This window comes from Peromyscus maniculatus, chromosome 6 (genome assembly GCF_049852395.1).
Source record: "Peromyscus maniculatus bairdii isolate BWxNUB_F1_BW_parent chromosome 6, HU_Pman_BW_mat_3.1, whole genome shotgun sequence".
In the NCBI taxonomy this organism is placed as follows: Eukaryota; Metazoa; Chordata; class Mammalia; order Rodentia; family Cricetidae; genus Peromyscus; species Peromyscus maniculatus.
The window spans coordinates 125867526-125887347 of NC_134857.1; the positions used below are offsets into that span (position 1 = coordinate 125867526).

The window sequence follows — 19822 nt, forward strand, 5'->3', positions numbered from 1 at the left end:
ATGGTGTCTCTTCCTCTCAGCCCGGAGCTGACTGGTTTTCAGCCAGGCTGGCTGGCCAGCAAACCTCCTGAGCAGCTCTCCCATCACTGCCCTCCATGGCGTCAAAGTTAGAGGTGTGAGCGCCTTGGTGTCCGGCTTTTTAAAGGAGTGTTGGGGTTTAAAACTTAGGTCCCACACTTGTGCAGCAAGCACTCTTACCTGCCGAGCTCCGTATGGACCTAATCCTATAGCTGTGTGTCTAGACAAGCACAGCCCATTCCATGTCCTCAAGGGACATTCGGCAATGGTGTCACAATTGGGGAATGCTGCTAGAATCTAGTGGTAGGGTCCAGAAGCTGTTACATACCCCGTGAGGAACAATAAAACCCTCCCACTGCAGAGAATTACTTAGCTTCAAGTGCCAATCACAGGGAGGTGGGAGACCCTGCTCTAAGAGCACAGCGCTAGGGTTTGTTACATTAGGGCTGCACTGGCATCCCTGTCAATGGAGACATGTTTGATCTAGTTGACCCTCAAGGCTTGCCTCCGCTGTGAACACGTCACACTGTACTTCCGGGCTTCATCCTCAGTCTCACTCACGGGGTGAGCCTTGGATCCTAGGCCATGGAGCTGGGAGCTGGTGGATGGCACAACTGTTATCAGTGTGGACTCTGAGGACAGGCTATCTGGTTTGAAGGCCTGATTCAATCGCTAGCCATGTGACTCTGAGCTAATTATTTAACTACTCGGAGCCTGTTTTCTTGTCTGTGAATGGAATTCTTCAAAGCATCTCAGAGTCACTGTCAGGATGTGATATGTGAATAAATACATGCAGGGCCTTGAAAAGATTGCCCAGCATGCTTAAAGTGCTCAGTAGGATCTTGGGTATTTAATCCATGTTTGCTGAACAAATATCCGTAAATTGCTGCTGTGAGAGGCAAATGTACTGAATTGTAATCAGGCAGAGAGGTAAAGAGAGTTGGAGTAAGTTTAACAGAACCTCTTCCCCGCTTGCCTGTCTATGGCCGAGGGTGGAGTGGTGGTGAGAAGGATTGGTGATAGGAAACCTGACAGATTTTAGATCTTATCTTCACCTTTTGACTTCTGCTCTCCAGGCAGGAATAAGTCACAAATAAAGACATTTATGGTTTTGTGGAAGTAGCAATGTAATCAAGAGTCATATTTTTTAAATTTACTTATTGTTACTTAGGTGCATTGGTGCTTTGCCTGCACGTATATCTGTGTGAGGGTGTCAGAACCCCTGGAACAGGAGATACAGACAGTTGTGAGCTGCCATGTGGATGCTGGGGATCGAACCTAGGTCCTCTGGAAGACCAGTGTTCTTAACCACGGAACCATCTCTCCAGCCTCTGATTTTCAGCAAAACTATTCAAACTATTCATTAACACTTCAGTTTTAAATAGAGCTCCCCCCCCCCGCCCTGGCTCCCCCCACCCCATGTGTGTGCATGTTCGTCCTTTCTTACGTGTAGGTGGTGACTGGGACAGAACCTAGTGTCTTGTGTGTTAGGCAAGCACTCTATCGCTGAGCTGGATCATCCACTGAGCTTTCATTTTCAATTTCTTTTTTGCCTCTGATCGTCTACTTGTAAAATGGTGATGGAGCCCCCTTTGAGGACCACTGTGAGGACTGAGTTGGTGTGGGAAAATAACACTCGGCAGGTGGGACTTGCTTTCACCTCTTATTTGAGGCAGTGTCACCTTCGAGTTTCAGGACATCTTCCATCATGGTGATGTACCCATCTTCCTCACACCTGCCATCTTCCCGAATATCTTGATACAATGAAACAATACCAGCATTTTCCCAGTCATCTAGGTTTGAACCACTGGAGTTCCTTAATGTCTTTCTTTGTGAGCTAAGGTCTATTCATTTCTCTTCTATTACTCCATCTCTCCAGAAAAATAGCTACCACTATTTTTATTAGTCAGTGTTTCTTGAGAGCCCTACTCCATCCGAAGTACGGTAGGTTGGGTTCCTCTAGAGGGTCACTGTTCTTTTGAGTCAACCTCCTGGCCTGACTCTCTAGGGACTTGTCTGTATCCTATACGTCTTGGCTGGGAAATCATCTCTCCTTTCTGTATTGATCTCTCTTCTAGGTGTTTCCGGGTCATGACTAGAAGTCTTCACTTATTTCTTCTCTTCCTCTGGTTCCAGCCTGTCCCTTTATCTGCTTCTCTAGTTTCTGACCCATTTCTCAGCCAAAACTTTAGAGTCTATGCATCTGTGTCCTGATTTAACATTACACTTGCGTGACTTCTGACTTCACTTACACAGACCTGAAAAGCATGATTTTGTATTGTACCTCATGATTATGACCCCCTATTTTAATTCTCTCTCTCCTTCTTATGCCCCTTTCTTTGCTCCATCCCTTTCTCCCATTAAAAATGCACAAGGCAGAGACTCCCAGCATCTGAATACACAGTAAGACAATAACAACAGATCTTAACGCTAAAGAGAGATGGGAGAAGAGACAATGAAAAATGTGGGGAAAGAGATGACCGTACCATGGAGAAAAATGGTGGGGGGATAAAGACTAGAAGCAGTTTTTGTTTCTGCAGGAGGGCCAGAGAACGCCTAATCTGAACAGAGATCTGAGTGGGGCGAAGGAGCATTCTGGAAGCATAAATACACCAGCCATAAGCATGTTTGGAAGATTCAAGAACAAGCAGCCAGTGTGGCTGGCAGGAACGGGCAAGCGGGTCTGGGAGAAGTGAGGGCAAGGGGTTCTGAAGGGGACCCAGGCCATCCGAAGCCTTGAAGGTGTCGGAGGGCTTTGCTCAGGTACACGATCTGAGGCCCACTTTAACGGGATTCCTGTGCTCTGGAGAGCAGAGGGCAAGGATGGACAGCTGTAGCCCCGTTAGGAGGATTTACCACACTCCAGTCAGGAGACGGACATGATGTGGTCCAGGTAAGAAGTGGATACATTCTAGTCTGAGTAATTATTACTTCTTACTAAGAAGAGGAAGATTCAGGAGGCTCCCGGCTTTGGGGTAGAAAACTAAGTTTGCTTTGGCATTTGAACTTGAGACACCTACCAAACAGGCAAGGAAACAGTCGGATAAATGTGTGTGGAGGTCAGGAGAGCGACTGAGGTTGAGAGTGTGGATTTGGGAGTCGTTAGCAAACAGATGGCAGGGAATGTTACAGGGCTGGCTAAGTCACCCTGGCATAGGTTCAGAACCTTGTGATCCTTAAGCGATTATAAATGGGAAAGGGGAAAAGCCAGTGAAAGAGACCTCGAAGGAGCTGCTAGTGAGCTAGGGGGGATCAGTTCACTGTGCCCATTCTCCATACTGAACAATTTAATTCTAGAAAGACAAGCGGTTAGTGCTCTTAAATACTCCTGAGAAGTGAAGGAAGAGATGGTCTGGAAATGGACAATGGAATTAGCAGATCAGGGCCTTGGCAAGAAGGCTCAGAGTGGACTTGAGGCAGAACAGTAGATCAGAAAACAGAAGCGGGTGATGGGGGGCAGGGCTGGTTATGTCCAAGAGGACTTGGACAATTGCTATGGAAGTGATATTAGGCAATAGCGGGAGGTGATGTGCTATTGTTAGTTTTGATGATGGTGTTTTGTATGTACACATCTCCTTTCTCTCCCATCTTCTCTGTTTACTGCTACTGCTCAAATTAACACTGGCCACACCTCGCCTGGTTTAATTAGAGCCTCTTCCTGCCTGTCCAGACCCTTCACTTTACAGTTCCCTAGCTGCTGCCCTCCAGCACACACCACCGTGGGTCATGTGCACTGTACCGTCACGTCTCTTTGTTTCAGAGCTTGCCAGCATTCCCTGCTGGCTTACTGCTTTTGTGTGCACCACACTGTGAAGGCCATGAGACTTTAGATGCCATTCTAAGGGCTCCGGATAGAACTTCCTCGTGTTTTTGTGAGAGTTGCCCAAATAAGAAAGTTAGCCAATGAAGCCAGACAATGTGATACGAGGTGCGAAAATGGCCACTCAGAGTTGCTGCAGCAGTGCATGCCCGTGATCCCAGCATTTGGGAAGCTGAGGCAGGAGGATTGCTGAGAACTGAGGATCAGCCTGAAATACATAGCAAGTTTCAGGCAAGCCTGGGCTGAATAGTGAGACCCTGTCATAAACCAACAAAATCTCTCAGCAGGAAGGATGGAGCTGCTAGAAAGCAACAGTAAAAGTCCAGGTGAGGACCAGCAGGTGCTGTGATTATTTTTCCCATTGTCCTGCTTCATAGTTTGTAGCATATACTTGTATCTTATTCCTTAAGATTTTCAAAAGAGAATTAGTGGGTATAATTCAGTCTTCCTGAATTGTCTGTTATATCATGCCATACCTACCATTTTGTCTGAGTGCTTACACCCTTGACCTCAGGAATGACTTGCAAGCCAATATCTTTCTCAACTTGGTTGAGTGTAAAATTTTTATCTGTGTAAGAAGTGCACTCAATGTAGGCATCTTTTATGCTAGAAGCATTCTGGTCACTGAAAGTCACAGGTGCACCAAATTGACTTCGTTTTCTAGAAATCATGTATGTCACCTGTAACACACATAAACGTTAAAGAGAACCTAATGAAGTCACTGGAGAAAAATGGATGTCTGATACGGTGTTGGGCTGTCCAGAACCTCTCAGACTCCTCTGGACTCTTGCCACCCCTCTCTAGTTCTGTGTGGCTTTTGTTCCCACAGCCTGCAGCCACTGCTTCTCAGTGAAGCTATGTTCACCATGACTAAGGTCTTTGCCTGTAGACAAAAAGGACAGGAAGTAATTGGGAGTTTACCTCTTGACCAGTAGTGGATTGATAGGAGGCATGTGGAAGTCCATCTTTGTGGCTTCTATTTGGGATAACCCTGAGTTTAATTTGTACTCCGGAGTTCCCCTATGGACTCAGGACAAAGCCTTCCTTCTTAGAGACTATGGCAGGCTTGCTCCCTTGGAGGGCTTACTTCCTATCCAGCACCCCCCCCCCCCCGCAGCCAATTGCATACAATCCTCCCCTCAGGAGTTGCTCTAGGAGGAAATACCACTGCGTTCCTTTTCTACCACTGCCATAACCAACTACCACAACTGGGGTGACTTAAAACATAGGACTTTATTCCAACAGCTGTAGGGGCCAGACACCTGAAACTGTCTGGCTGGGGGGCAAAGAGAACTTGACCCCTGGTGCCAGCTAGTAGCCTTCATTGTTCCTTGATCATAGATATAGTCTCCCTGAGGTCCATACAGTCTTGGAGCAAGCATGCATGCTGGGGATTGAACTGAGGGCATTGAGGACTCGAGGTCCAATTCTCTGTCTTCTTTATATGGCATTCCTGTCTACATCTATAAATGATCAACTTCTCATAAGAACATTAGTCAAATCAGAGTAGGGACCTATTCTATTTGTGACCTCATTAGGGATAATTATATTTGCAAAGATTTCTCCCCTCCCCCCATACCAATAGTGTTAAACTCTGGGGGAACAGATTCAGTCCATAACACCTGCCAAAGAAAGAGGCCATTCTTCTATTAGAAAAAACAAAAAAGAAAAGAAAAAAAAGAAACCCCACACTTTCCAATAGCACATACAGTGAAGTTCAGGATCTCTCAGGAAAGAATACTATTTGGTTAGAGGGAAATAAAGACTGGAAAGCATCTAAGACTCTGACCCGTCTTTTCGATTCCTTGACAGATTCTTCCTCGATTTCTTTCTCACTGCCCAAAGACACCCACGGCTTGGACACGGGTGGTTTGTAGATGTACAGGTCTTCTGGAGTATGTTCCTTGAGTTCTTCTTGTTCTTCTGGCACTTCTGGGGTCTAGAGCAGAACAAGAAGCATTCGAGAACGTAGGGCCAATCATATATTCCTTGTGTGTATCCTATGCAGCTAGCTTGACTTATATGGGTGTATGAAGCATTTCCTATATCGCTGTCAACTTACGTTTTCATAAGCAAAAAGGGGGTGGTTGTGGGAGAAGAATAAATAATTAAAAAGCAAGACATACAGAAAGACAACAAGGAAAGACAAAGATGAGGAGGAAGGAGAGGACACCCCACATGCCAAGAAAACATCATTTACCGCATGTCTTTACAAATAATACGGATTGCTTAGTTTCATGACTAAAATATAAAACTTGGTTTCCCTGAATTTATGATGGGTTATTTGATAAGAGGAAAGTGTGTGTGTGTGTGTGTGTGTGTGTGTGTGTGTGTGTGTGTGTGTGTCTGTGTGTGTCTGTGTGTGTTCTACTTGGGATAGCCCTAAGGTATAATTTATACTCCCAAGTTCCTCTACAGATTCAGGTCGAATCTCACTATTCTGAAGCTGAGCTGAGCTCAGGGACCACGGCCAGGTCTAGGGGCCTAGGGGTGCCCCAGAAGCACCAGCCTGCAAGGGCTTAGGGTTTACTTACCTTTAAGAAGTTTTCCTTGCCTTCCTCAGTCCCAATGAGGTAAAAGTTGAGTCCATATTTGAAGTCCTTGTCATAAACAAGCAACAGCTCGTCCCCTGGGTATTCCTGTGGGGACATCAGCAGAGGGCGAGGGTCAGAGCTCATTCAGTTTGTGCTGGTGCTAACATCAAATCCACATGCTCTGAAATGTAAACGTGGTGATAATCTGCCTGCTACACCCAAACCTCTAAATTATTTAATTAAAAAGGTCTTAAAAATACAATGGGTCCCTGGAAATTTTATCATGCAATTTTAAAAAACAGATTTATTTATTTTCATTTTTATGTGTTTTGTTTGAATGTATTTATGTACACCATGTGCATGTCTGGTTTCCGTGGCAGTCAGAAGAGAAAGCTGGATTCCCTGGAACTGGAGTTAGCTGGTTGTGAGTCACCATGCAGATGTTGGGCCCCAAAGCTCCTTTGAAAGAGCAGGCAGTTCTCTGAATAGCTGAGTCATCTCTCCAGGCCCATTACAATGCAATTTTAATGCTAACAGAAGGAGGAAAACATCGAGGCTGGGGGAGAGAACCCAGTTGGTGACTGTCTTCCATGCAAGCATGAGAACCTGAGTTCAGGCACAGTGGCCTTGTCTCTAACTTCAGTGTTGGGATGGGGGGGGGGGGAGAGGAGGAGTCCCGAAACCCATTGGCCTGCCAGCCCAGCCTAATTGATGGATTCCAGGTTCAGTGAGTGGCCTTGTCTAGAAAAAGTGGAATGCTGTTGAGGAGGTTACCTGAGGTTGACTCCCAGTTTCCTCAACACGTGCACACACATGCACCTGCACTCACAGGGGTACAATTACCCATCCCAACACACACACACACACAAAAAAGAAAAGAGAGAGAGAGAGAAAGAGAGAGAGAGAGAGAGAGAGAGAGAGAGAGAGAGAGAGAGAGAGAGAGAGAGAGAGAGAGAGGCATGAGCACTGTTTGATAGTGTGGTCTACACGCTTGGAGGCAAAACAGGACCAAAACTATGGCTTAAACAACCTAAAGCAGTATAAGAAAAAACAGTGGAGCAAAGATCTTACTTTGCAGCCCAGGATGGCCTGCAAGTTGCTATCTATGTGTCCCAAGTTGTCCTCAGACTCATGATTCTCCTGCCTCAGCCTCCCAGGCGCCACCATGCCCAGCTAGATTCCTATTTTAAGTTATAGGGTAAGAATGAACCTTTCACCTAGCACCTGATAGAGGATTTCCAGGGGCCTAAACGTAAAGGGAATGCCAGAATTGAATGCCAAATCTTCTCTAACTTGTGCTTCTTTCCTGGGACGTTCTTGAGGTAAGACTGAGGGCAAAGAGCAAGCATGTATTTACCCGAACAATTTTTTTGACCGGGTAGAAGTCTGATATTGCAGCTCGGTTTAGCATGTCTGCCAAGATTTCATCTTTTTTGATGAGCTTATACGGTTGCTCATCTGTGAAATCTTCATCTGCTCGACAGTTGAATATTTCCTGGGTCCTGGTAGTTAATACTAATGGATAAATTTCTGGATGACCTGTGAGAACAAAGTAGAATTTGGTCATTAAGTACAACTTAAAATACTAACATCAGGAAATGTGCAATTTTTAATGATTTTCTTGGTTAAAAATTTGAGACTCTAAATTTATTGTTCTTACATTTTAAGTTGACTACATTCCCTGTAAACATTTTGAACCATAGGCTTTAAAGATGACTCAGTCAGTAACCTTTCCTTTCAAACCTGAGGACCCGACTTCCATCCACAGCATCCAGGTAAAAGGTGGGCATTGTGGGATATCCTTATCATGCCAGCAACAGTGAGTCAGGAGATAGAGACAGGCAGATCTCTGGAGCTCCTGGCTAGGCAGCCTCACCTACGTGGAGAGGTTCCAGGCCAACGAGAGACCCTATCTCAAATAAAGATGTAACAGGTGGCTGAAGAATATATGATATCTCTGACCTCCACATGCATGCACACATGTGTACCCACATGCATGCAGTCAAACACAAACATGCATGCATACACACAAAATCTTGAGCAAAATAAAAAGAAAATGTCAATGGCTTATTAATATCCTCCAAGGAACAACTTATTAATATTTTCTTCTATCTATCCCATCTAGACCTTTTAAGAAATTCTGAATCCTGCTTTTAACATTTTACTGTTACCTCACATGGATTTCTACTATGACATTAAATAACATCACTGAAATATTATTTTAAATTAATTTATTCCTGCACTTGACCATCTTCTTGCTGATGAGCGCTCAGTTTTTCTTATTTGTTTCAATTACTATAACTACTCTTATAAATTAAAAAAGCTTATGAATTGTTCTTGTATTACAGACCCTTTCTTTGGGATAGTTTTAGAAGTGGAAGTCCTGGTCTGAAGGTGTGGTGGTTTTCCTTTAGGTCCTTCCAACTTCTGTTCCTCTCCCTGGCCTTGCTTCTTCATTCTACCCCAGACCGGTCCCTAGCAGTGGCACATCCTGGTTCAGAGGATGCAACGGGGCAAGGAGTTCTGCCAGTCACCGGCCACCTTCACTCAAGATGTCTTCCAGTTTCTCATGCTATTCAACACCACTAGCTCCTGCCAAGTCAGTCTCTGTCTCCCTACAGCACAATCTCTCATTTCAGCATTCCTGGGGTCCCAGGGTCAAGTCTCACTTCCTCCATCTCTCATACTGCTGCATATTTTCCATGCTCCTTCCAGCTGCTGCACAGAGGGACCAGCAAAGGGAGAAGGATCTGTTGTCTCAGGTTGGAATGCTGGGGTTATTTTCCTACAGAGGTATCCTGCCCCCAAGTGGCTCTACGGGATAATTATTTATGTAATTTGAGGGCTTTAAATGATTTTATGCAGAACTCTGATTATGTACGAGAATGTATTCTAAACTGCAATTAATTGTTGCAACAATCATTTGAAATACAGATTAATTATGAAATCTGGACAAACCTCTTTTTAGTGCCCTCAGAAGCACCAATAGAAAGGTTTTTTAGTTACTGACTTTTCAGGTAAGTGATTGCAATGTCTGGCAGATGGCGGTGTTTAGCATAGACTACACAGTAAAGGCTCTGTGGTTTCCTTAGGAAGCTGCTGGGAGGAACTGTGGGATCCTCTGCACCAGAGTGGAAAAAGAGCAGGCACTATACTAATTAACATAGGTATTCAAAAAGGCAAGAAGCTGCCCACCTCCCGAGAAACTGGAGAGGCAAAAAAAATCATGCTCTCTTTTTTAAACTGTAGTTTATTTTTTAAAGGTCTTTTGGGACAGAGTCTGTGATTGCTAGCTTTAATTGTCAACTCAATGCAAATTAGAATTACCCGGGGAAGATTATCTACAGTAGACTGGCCTTATGGGCATGTCTATAGGGGATGGACTTCATTAAGTTAACTGAGGTGGGCAGTTTCAGCCCACTGTGTGTGGCACCATTCCCTAGGCAAGGAGGGAGGGTCCTGAACTGTATGAGAAAGGAGAAATCCAGCTGAGGGCAAGCAAGGATACATGCACCGGTTTCTCTCTGCTCTTGACTGTGGACGTGAAGGAAGTAGCTGTTTGAAGTTCCTGCCTTTACCTACCCCTTCACTGAAGGTCTGTAAACTGAAATTGTGAGCCAAATAAACCCACCTCCTCTATGTTGTTTTATGTGTCCAGTTATTTTATCATGGTAACAAAAATAAAAACTGGAACAAAGTCTCACACTGTGAAATCATAGGCTGTCCAAGAACTCACTATGCAAAACAGGTTTTGAAATTGAGGTGATTCTCCTGCCTCAAGATTGCATTTCATGTTTTTTGTTCCCACTAGACACACAATTCAGATCTTACTAACTTGGCATTTTTCATAAAAAGGATCCATTTTCACTAACTGAACATTTTAAAGGCAATTTAAAAATAGGATTGAACATTTCCTTATGTAGAAGCTAGTAAACATTATAGGCTATTTGCAGCTGGGGTAAGCAATCAATGGTTACGGTGAACAAGAGGAACTTGATAGAATGTGCATCCTCTGTGGTCCAGTGCCTTCATGCTCCAGCACAACAGACAGAATAGAGCAAGGCCTGAGGATTCTGCCGCCCAACAGAGCCTGTGGTGAAACTGAACAAGAACAGCTGCTATTTAGGCTTTAAGGCTTGCGCTGAGGACAGCATCAGGACCTGAGGCAATAGCAGTGGGCTGTGGAGATCAGCAGTAAGAGGCACTCACTTGAGCCTAGAGGTTAGTGGGATCTCATTTGCTCCCCAGAGACTGAGGAAGGTCTGGGGCAGAGGAGGATGTTGGAGCTTCACTCAGGTGTCTGTAGATTGCTTTTGGTAAGGTGGACATTTTTACTATGTTAATCCTACCAATCTATGAGCATGGGAGATCTTTCCACCTTCAGATATCTCCTCCAATTTCTTTCTTCAGAGACTCGCCATACACATATACATAAACAACCCCCAAAATTCTACCAGGGAACTCCTACAGCTAATAAACACCTTTAGCAAAGTGGCTGAATACAAGATTAACTCCAAAAACTCTTATATACAAATAATAAAAGGGCTGAGAAAGAAATCAGGGAAACAACACCTTTCACAATAGCCACAAACAATATAAAATATTTTGGGCGTAATTCTAACCAAGCAACTGAAAGACCTGTATGGCAAAAACTTCAAGTCTCCATTAAAATTCTAACACAGTCCTTCACAGACCTTTGTAGCTGGAGAGTTTTCTCTCTGGTCTTGCCAAACCCCAGCAGTCTGACAGCCCACTTATAAAATAAACACACAGACACTTATATTATTTAAACTGTTTGGCCTAATGGCTCAGGCTTCTAGCTATCTAGTTCTTATATCTTAAATTAATCCATTTCCATAAATCTATACCTTGCCATGTGGCTCGTGGCTTACCGGCGTCTTCACATGCTGCTTGTCATGGTAGCGGCTGGCAGTGAGTCCTACCACCTTCCTGTTCTCTCAATTCTCCTCTCTGTTAGTCCCACCTATACTTCCTGCCTGGCCACTGGCCAATCAGTGTTTTATTTATTGACCAATCAGAGCATTTGACATACAGACCATCCCATAGCAGACCTTCAAAGAACAATACTCAATTTCAGATGGAAAAACAAAAACCCAGGATAGCTAAAACAATACTATACAATAAAAGAACTGTCAGATATATCACCATCCATAATCTCAAACTTTACTACAGAGCCGCAGTAATAAAAACCACAGACACATTGATCAATGGAATCAAACTGAAGACCCAGATCTAAATCCACACACTCATGGACACTTGATTTTTGACAAAGAAGCCAATATTACACAATGGAGAATAGAAAGCATCTTCAACAAATGGTGCTGGCGTTACTGGATGTCAACATGTAGAAGATTGCAAATAGACCCATATCTGTCACCATGCACAGAACTCAAGTCCAAGTGGATCAAAGATCTCAACATAAAACCAGTTGCACTGAACCTGATAGAAGAGAAAGTGGGGAATAGCGTTGAAAGCATTGGCACAGGAGACAACTTCCTGAACAGAGCACCAATAGCACAGGCACTGAGATCAGAAATTAATAAATGGAACCTCATAAAACTGAAAAACCTCTGTAAAACAAAGGACATGGTCAATAGGACAAACCTACAGCCTACAGAATGGGAAGAGATCTTCACCAACCACACATCCATCAGAGGGCTGATCTCTAAAATATATAAAGAACTCAAGAAACTAGACATCCAAACCCCAAATACTCCAATTAAAAATAGGGTATGAACCTAAATGGAGAATTCTCAACAGAAGAATCTCAAATGGAAGAGAAGCACTTAACAAAATGTTCAACATGCTTAGCCATCAGGGAAATGCAAATCAAAATGACTCTGAGGTTCCTTCCTGGAGTCATTACACCTATCTAATGGCTAAGATCAAAATCTAATGGCTGTCGAATGGTTAAGATAGAAAACACAAATGACAGCTTATGCTGGAGAGGATGTGGGACAAGGGGAACACTCCTCCGCTGCTGGTGGAAGTGCAAACTTGTACAGCAACTTTGGAAATCAATATGGCAGCTTCTCAGAAAATTGGGAATCCATCTACCTCAAGACCCAGCTATACTACTCTTTGGCATACGCCCAAAAGATGCTCAATCATATCACAAGGACACTTGCTCAACTATGTTCATAGTAGCTTTATTTATAATAGCCAGAACCTGGAAACAACCTAGATGCCTCTCAACCAAATAATGGATGAAGAAAATGTGGCATATTTACACAACATTGTATGTACTCACTCATATGTGGTTATTAGTTGTAAAGGAATGGATAACCATGTTATAATCCACAGACCCAGAGAGGCTAGGTAACAAGGAGGGTCTAAGTGGGGATCCTTGGATCTCCCTGGAAAGAGTAACTGAGTCTGGTGGGAATGGGAACATGAGGAATCAGGATACAGAGTGGATGGAGGGGGGTGGGAAGAATACTGAAAAAGATGACTGGAAAGGGGGGGCATTTGGGGATCAGGTAGAAACCTAATGCAAGGGAAACTTCCACAAATCTACAAGGATGAACCCAGCTAAGACCCCTAGCAATAGTGGATACATAGCCTGAACCAACAATCTCCTGTGATTAGACTGATGACTTCCCTAATTGTCATTAGAGAGCTTTCACACAGTAACTGATGGAAACAGATGCAGAGACCCACAGCCAAGCGTTAGACTGAGCTCAGACAATCCTGGTGAAGAGGGGGAGGCAGAATTGTAGGACAGGTCAAGGAGTCACAAGAAAACCCACAGAAACAACCTGGCTCATAGGAACTCACAGAGTCTGGACCAATAACTAGGGAGTCTGCATAGGACCAGCCTAGGCCCTCTACATATGTGACAGTTGTGTAGCTTGGTCTACTTGTGGGACTCCTAACAGTGGGAGCAGGGGCTGTCTCTGATGCTTTGGCTGGCTCTTGGGACCCTATTCCTTATATTGGGTTGCCTTGCCCAGCCTTAACATAGGGGGAGGTGCTTAGTCTTACAGAAACACACATACTATGTTGCTACCCATGGGAGGCCTGCCCCTTTCTGAACAGAAACAGGAGGAGGGAATTGGGGATGGGAATAGGAGAGGAGGGAGGGAAAGCTGTGCCAGGGTGTACAATAAATAAACAAACAAATAAAAAGGAAACAAAGAGATTATTCTTATTTTATATATACAGGTGTTTTGCCGTCATGTGTGTTAACACATGCATGCAGTGCCCTCAGAGGCCAGAAGAGGGCACTACATACCCTGGAACTGGAGTTACAGATGCTTGCGAACCACCAGGTAGGTGCTGCCATTCAAATCCAGGTCTCTGGAAGAGCAGCCCGGACTCCTAAACACTGAGCCATCTCTCCATCCTCTCCTTTCACTTTTATTGGGGTTCGGGGATCAAACTCAGGTTGTGAGCTTTGCCTGGAATGTGATTTGTCCACAGCCATAGATTTCCACACATGGATTTATCCACATCCGCAGTCTCAATAAATTTCTTTCTTAAAGGACTGCTTTGACAAAATCTATTTCTCAGTTTAATTTTTGCTTTCTATTTTCATTTCTATTCTTTATTTTTAAAATTCCAGGTCAGGTGTGGGGATGCAATCCAAGCTGACCCCAAGTTTGGGGCCCATCTGGGCTACATAGTGAGACTTTAAATAACAAATTCTAAGTGTTATTTCCACTCACCCATGCTCTCCATGTTCATTGGTTCCTCTTCTTCAACAACTGAAATGCAAGGAAATACCAAATTTACAAAAGAATTGTAAAACATCAAACATAAAATATAAATAAAAATATGCACTGGAGAATTCAACTACCACGTGACTGGTTACAGGAGAAGCAGGTAACTGCCCTTCTCTTTAGTGATGTACGTACTATGGCATTTCCTTAACATTGTAGTGAAGCAAGTGGGGGATGATTAACCTCCATTCAATGTCTCTCTGACTTTATAATACCAAAAGTATTTCATTTTACTTGGTAGGTCATGCCAGAGTCTATACTACATAGTAAACAACAACATACATTAACACATAATAACACACACACACACACACACACACACACACACACACACACACACACCAAGAAATAACCCATAAAAAATCTCATTAAGCAAAAAAGCCGTCCTACCTGGTATTGATGGTTTGATCTTCTTTTTGCCACCCTGGCCCTTTCTCTGGACCTTGGGGCTCTTTTGTGGTTTTGGTGCCATGGCTCTGATGTAGGCTACAAAAAGAGAAACCATATCAAGTCCTGGTTTACACTTCCAGGCATGAGCATTTTGATTCAGCGAACATCGTCACTAACATTGTCAGTGGGAACTCGGGGTTAGTTGTGTACTGTGACTGAAGGTTTTACCGCCACAGCAATGTGACTGATGAGACCCTGCTCCTATGGCGCATTGGCTGAGGTGTCTCATCGCTGCCCTTGATTCCCCGAGGGCTCATTCCCTGTGGCTGCTCACTGCTGCCTTGTTCTGTCTCCTCACAGGTGCCTTGGCTACACAGATGAGATTAAAGTCCATGGGACACGTCAGGCCCACAGCACACACATCCGAGCATAGCATTAAAATGGATATAATTTAAGTCGTACTCCCATTTTAGCATATGAGCATGTCACCATTAAGATATTATTTGTGCCGTCCCAGGGTGCTTTGACAGGATGTAGCACTGGACAAGGTCATCCCACGACTTTAAATCCCTGTCAAGATGCCTACCATAGACTCGTCCTATTAAATGGTTAAAAGTGTGATTTTGGTGTCAGGTATAGTGACCATAGCTATAAGCAGCGCTCCTGGGAGTTGAAGCAGGAGGATTGCCATGCGTCGGAGACCAGCCTGGGCTACAGTACAGGTGTGATTTCAGGAGTCTATGCGCCAAGATTTACAAACAGTCTCTACTTTTTAGCTGAATGGTCCTGGCACACTACAGACCTTCTTAGTCTCCGTCTGTTTCTTTGTATAGTGGGGATAATAAAATCTACCTCAGAAGGTGGCTGTGGGGCTCAGTAAAAGTAATAACAATTGAATCATTATTAACTCTGTCACCTCAGAGGCTTGTCTTATTTAAACGAATCATCATCAACACAGATTGAGCATTATTTTGTAGCTGATGGCTAAAACATCATCATTTTTTGTTGTTTTTTTTAATCTAGTCCCTTCATTACAAAATCTTGACCAAAATGTGGGTGTCTGTGTGTTCACCTATAAATATCTTTCTTGCATGCACTGAAAACATTATTTAACATTACTGGGCATGTGTGTGCATGCATAAAGTGGGGGAAGGAGCGTGGCATGTGGGCCACTGTGCCGTGTGGCAGTCTTTGGGAGTCATTTCTCTCCGTCCATCTTTATGTGGGTTCTAGGATGGAACTCAACTGCTCAGATTCACATAGCAAGCACTTTTCATGTTGAGCCTTGAAAGTCCAATGTGTATATTTTTAAATCGTAATAATTATAAGTCACACTTACAGGTGTGGATGCCAGGCAGTTTGAAGCATTTCATGGGCATTTTAAATTCAATGGACTTTTTTTCGAGACAGGATTTCCCTGTTTGCCTGTCCATACTGGCTTTAAGTTTAAGATACTTCTGCCTTGGCTTTTCAATGAACTTAATCTTAGTCATGTGTTATTATTACTGTCATTTTTCATCCATATTTTATGAGGCCCGGAAGGGTCAGGTCACTGATGAGGGGTCATGGAGAGCAGTGGGCATACTCTCAACCTCCACACTACACCACCCCTCAGATTTCTGTGTTTCATTACAAATATATCTTAATTAGGGTTCCTGTTGCTGTGATGAAACACCACAACCAAAAACAAGTTAGGGAGGAAAGAGTTCATTTGGCTTACACTTCCACATTGTAGTCCATCACTGAAGGAACTCAAACAGGGCGGGAACCTGGAGGCAGGAGCTGATGCAGAGGCCATGGAGGGGTGCTGCTTACTGGCTTGCTCCCTATGACTTGCTCAGCCTGCTTTCTTATAGAACCCAGGATCACCAGCCCAGGAAGGGCATCACTCACAATGGCCTGGGCCCTCCCCCATCCATCACTAATTAAGAAAATGCCTTACAGACAGAACTTATTGAGGAATTTTCTAAATTGCAGTTCCCTCCTTTCAGATGACTCTAGCTTGTGTCAAGTTGACATAAAACTAGTCAGCACACAAATAGAACTATTTAAAGCTGTGGTGTTCATCAAAAAAGGTACAATTTATGCTTTGATCAATATTTTATGATTCTGACTTTTTAGAAATTTCTCTTCCTTTCCCTTCCTTTTTCTCTCCTCCCCACTCCTCTGGTGTGTACAGGGGAATGTTTGTGTGTGCCACAGGACAACTTTGGATGTTACGCCTTAGGCACTGTCTACCTATATCACTATTTTTTGAGACAGGGTCTTTCACTGGCCTGGAGTTCACCATGTAGTCTAAGCTGGCTGAGTATCAAGCCTAAGGGGTCTTCCCGTCTCTGCTTCACAAGTGCTGAGATTACAAGTGTGTGTTTGACTTGCACGTATATACATGTGCCACACCCATGTCTGGCCTTGTGGAGTTCAGAAGAGGGAATCAGATCCCTTGGCACTGGCGTTACCATTGACTGTGACTACCATGTGGTGCTGGATCCTCTACAAGGGGATCAAGTGATCTTAACCACTGAGCTATCCCTCCAATCTCCTCACACTGCTTTTTTTTTTTTTTTTTTTTTTTTAAACCTGGTTTTTGGTGATCAAATTCAGGTGCTCATCATTGTAAGACTGGCATTTAGCCAGTAAAGTGATCTCCTTAGCCCTGAACTTTCTACTCAAACAATTTTTTTGTTTTGTTTTGTTTGTTTGTTTGTTTGTTTTTTCAAGACAGGGTTTCTCTGTGTTGTTTTGGTGCCTGTCCTGGATCTCACTGTGTAGACCAGGCTGGCCTCGAACTCATAGAGATCCACCTGGCAATGCCTTTCGAGTGCTGGGATTAAAGGTGTGCACCACTGCCACACGGCTACTTAAACAAAGTTAAACTACGTTTTAGTTACTTAATTGTGTGTGTGTGTGTGTGTGTGTGTGTGTGTGTGTGTGTGTAGGACAGGACAACTTGCTGTATTTGGCTCTCCCCTTCCACCAGGTGGGGCACTGGTATTAAACTGAGGTCACCAGGCTTGGTGGCAGGCACCTTTACCTACTGAGCCATCCAACTGGTCCAAATTTCTACTTTTTAAATATTCTGTGATAAATGGCCCTTTCAGCTTTTCAGATGAAGTATTATCCATCTCATTCTCCAGAATCATAAATTAAAATCACGGACATCATTCTCTTCTATTCCAGTTTCATTTGGCTTAAAACACTTAACAACATCGTAAACACCACTCTGCTTCATACCGCTGCAGTGTGGGCAATTACACAGGTGTGTGGACACATGCACACACACATTACTACTACTACTACTACTACCACCACCACCATTACTGTTCATTGCATATCGTATACAATAAATATTGCTATTTATATGTGCATAAAATGGTTGAGTCACTTCCCTATACAAAAACACCCTCTTCCAGTATAAGATCGATGTCACTTGAAATGCAAATTTCCCAAGTCCTTTCTACTTCCGAAGAGTGGATTTTGCATTTTAGAAGCGTTTTTGCGATTTTAGAAGCATTTATCAGAAGATAATCCTGCGCTGGTGGTCTGCTTTCTCACTGAGCCTCAGTCTGTCTTGTTCTGACACATCCCAGTGATACAGTGAGGAGCTGACCCGGGTTCTCAAACACACTGCCGGAGGGTTTGCTGTGGATCCACTCAGCGTTCAGCATGCCGTACTACGAGGGAGGAGAAACCGCACCGAGCAGCAATTAGGTCCCACATACAGTAATCACAAGGGGAACGAAACGAGAACTTCCTTCAAAGACTTCATGATCTCTCTTCATCTTCCTTGGTTAGCCCTCTCCCATGCCCGAGTTACCCACTTCAGCCCGCGTGTAGATGAGTAACCAGGACTATTTCATTCTCATATTCATTTATGCATAATTTATTGAGCTCCTGCTGCGTGCCAGGCAATGCAAGAGCAAGAACGAGACAGCGTCTGCTCTCTGTCCCCAGCATTCTTAGATCGCCGTTCACTGCTCTCTCGTAGCTCTTTTGTCTCACTGGCTTGGGCTGGAAGCTTTTTGAAAATAGTGAAAACAGTCTTTCCTTGTTTGTAGACATCCCTGCCACTAGCACATTCCGCGAGGTTTCCGAACGCCCTTGAAATGGTAATGAGATACTTAGTTCACCCACGCCTCCTTTTCCATTCTGAACCGCCCTTACCTGGAACCACTAAAGGGAAAAGAAAGCAGCCTCTTGGCAGTACCCGGGAGAAAAGCTCCTTTGAGGGTTGGAGATGGGAGCTTGACTCTTCTCGCTCCGAAAAATAAATCTCAAATCTCCAGCAACAACAGACTGGCGGGTGTTGCTAGGACGCGTCCGTTGCTAAGAGGTGTGTGTGTTGGGGGCGTGGGGCGGCGGGGGAATCTCTTTTGCGGAGATTGACAAACCCCTTTCACCAATACCGTATCGGCTCCCAACAGTTTCTTTCATACAAGGCTTGTAAGTGGTTGTCGTGTTGTGACGTCACGCAACGTAACCCCAGAGAAGCCGGCAGTTTCCCGCCCACAAGGAAAGCGCCAGCGATTCCCATCTTTTAAGGGCAGTGCTTCAATTGACCCCAGGTCCATGCCTTGCCTTGCATCCACTGCAGCGATACTCAAAGTGTCGTCCTGTGGGGAGCGGGTGGGCAGCCCCGAGGCCAGCCACCTGACTGCACTGCAGGCAGCGGGATGCGCCTAGAACCTGGGTAAAATTGCGGTGTGGAGCGGAAGTTGCATTCGAGTTGTCCTGGACGTTCCTGACTACTGTGGTGCAATTTTATTTTTCGTCAAAGTAATTTATTGTATAGAGTTTGACTCAAGCTGGAAATACATGTCTCAGAGGGAAAGCGTGACTCCCTGTTGATTGTAAGGACCATTTCATCTCCATGATTGATAGAAGCTTGTCTCTCCAGGTTTTTTCTTTCTTTCTTTTCTTTAAAAATACAAATTAGAACAGCTAATTTGTAACCTGGCAAAATTCAGAAAGTAATGCAGCTGACCGCCACAACAGAACTCACAGTCCTAGAACTCCCTCTGTAGAGTGGACAGATGGATGTACGGGTGGATGGATGGACATAGATGCCACAGCTTAGCAGAGCCAAGATTAATTTAGAATCTTTAGATAAATTTTCAAATCTCTCTCTCTCTCTCTCTCTCTCTCTCTCTCTCTCTCTCTCTCTCTCTCTCTCTCTCTCTCTCTCTCTCTCTCTCTCCAGCGTGCATATATGGAGGTCAGAAGACAGCCTCAGGTATTGGTCCTTGCCTTCCACCCTTGGTTGTTTCTATGGGTAGGAACATAGGTTACAGATGTGGACCAGCACGACTAGCTTCTCT

General features: G+C 44.2%; 1 protein-coding gene across 2 annotated transcripts in view; it reads right to left on the reverse strand.

The window, feature by feature from the left end:
• The window catches only part of Dnai3 (dynein axonemal intermediate chain 3), a 61276-nt gene extending 42353 nt beyond the window's left edge, over positions 1-18923 (reverse strand). For both annotated transcript variants that reach the window (XR_006073567.2, XM_006984736.4), the window contains exons 1-7: positions 18669-18923; positions 14505-14600; positions 14061-14099; positions 7730-7911; positions 6373-6477; positions 5628-5777; positions 4319-4518 (exon numbers count right to left, since the gene is read on the reverse strand). Coding sequence is in view for 1 of the 2 variants with exons in the window: in XM_006984736.4 (XP_006984798.1) it covers positions 4319-4518; positions 5628-5777; positions 6373-6477; positions 7730-7911; positions 14061-14099; positions 14505-14586 (758 nt within the window). In the remaining variant the exon portion in view is untranslated. The remainder of the gene's footprint in view (positions 1-4318; positions 4519-5627; positions 5778-6372; positions 6478-7729; positions 7912-14060; positions 14100-14504; positions 14601-18668) is intronic.
• Positions 18924-19822: the final 899 nt, after the last annotated feature.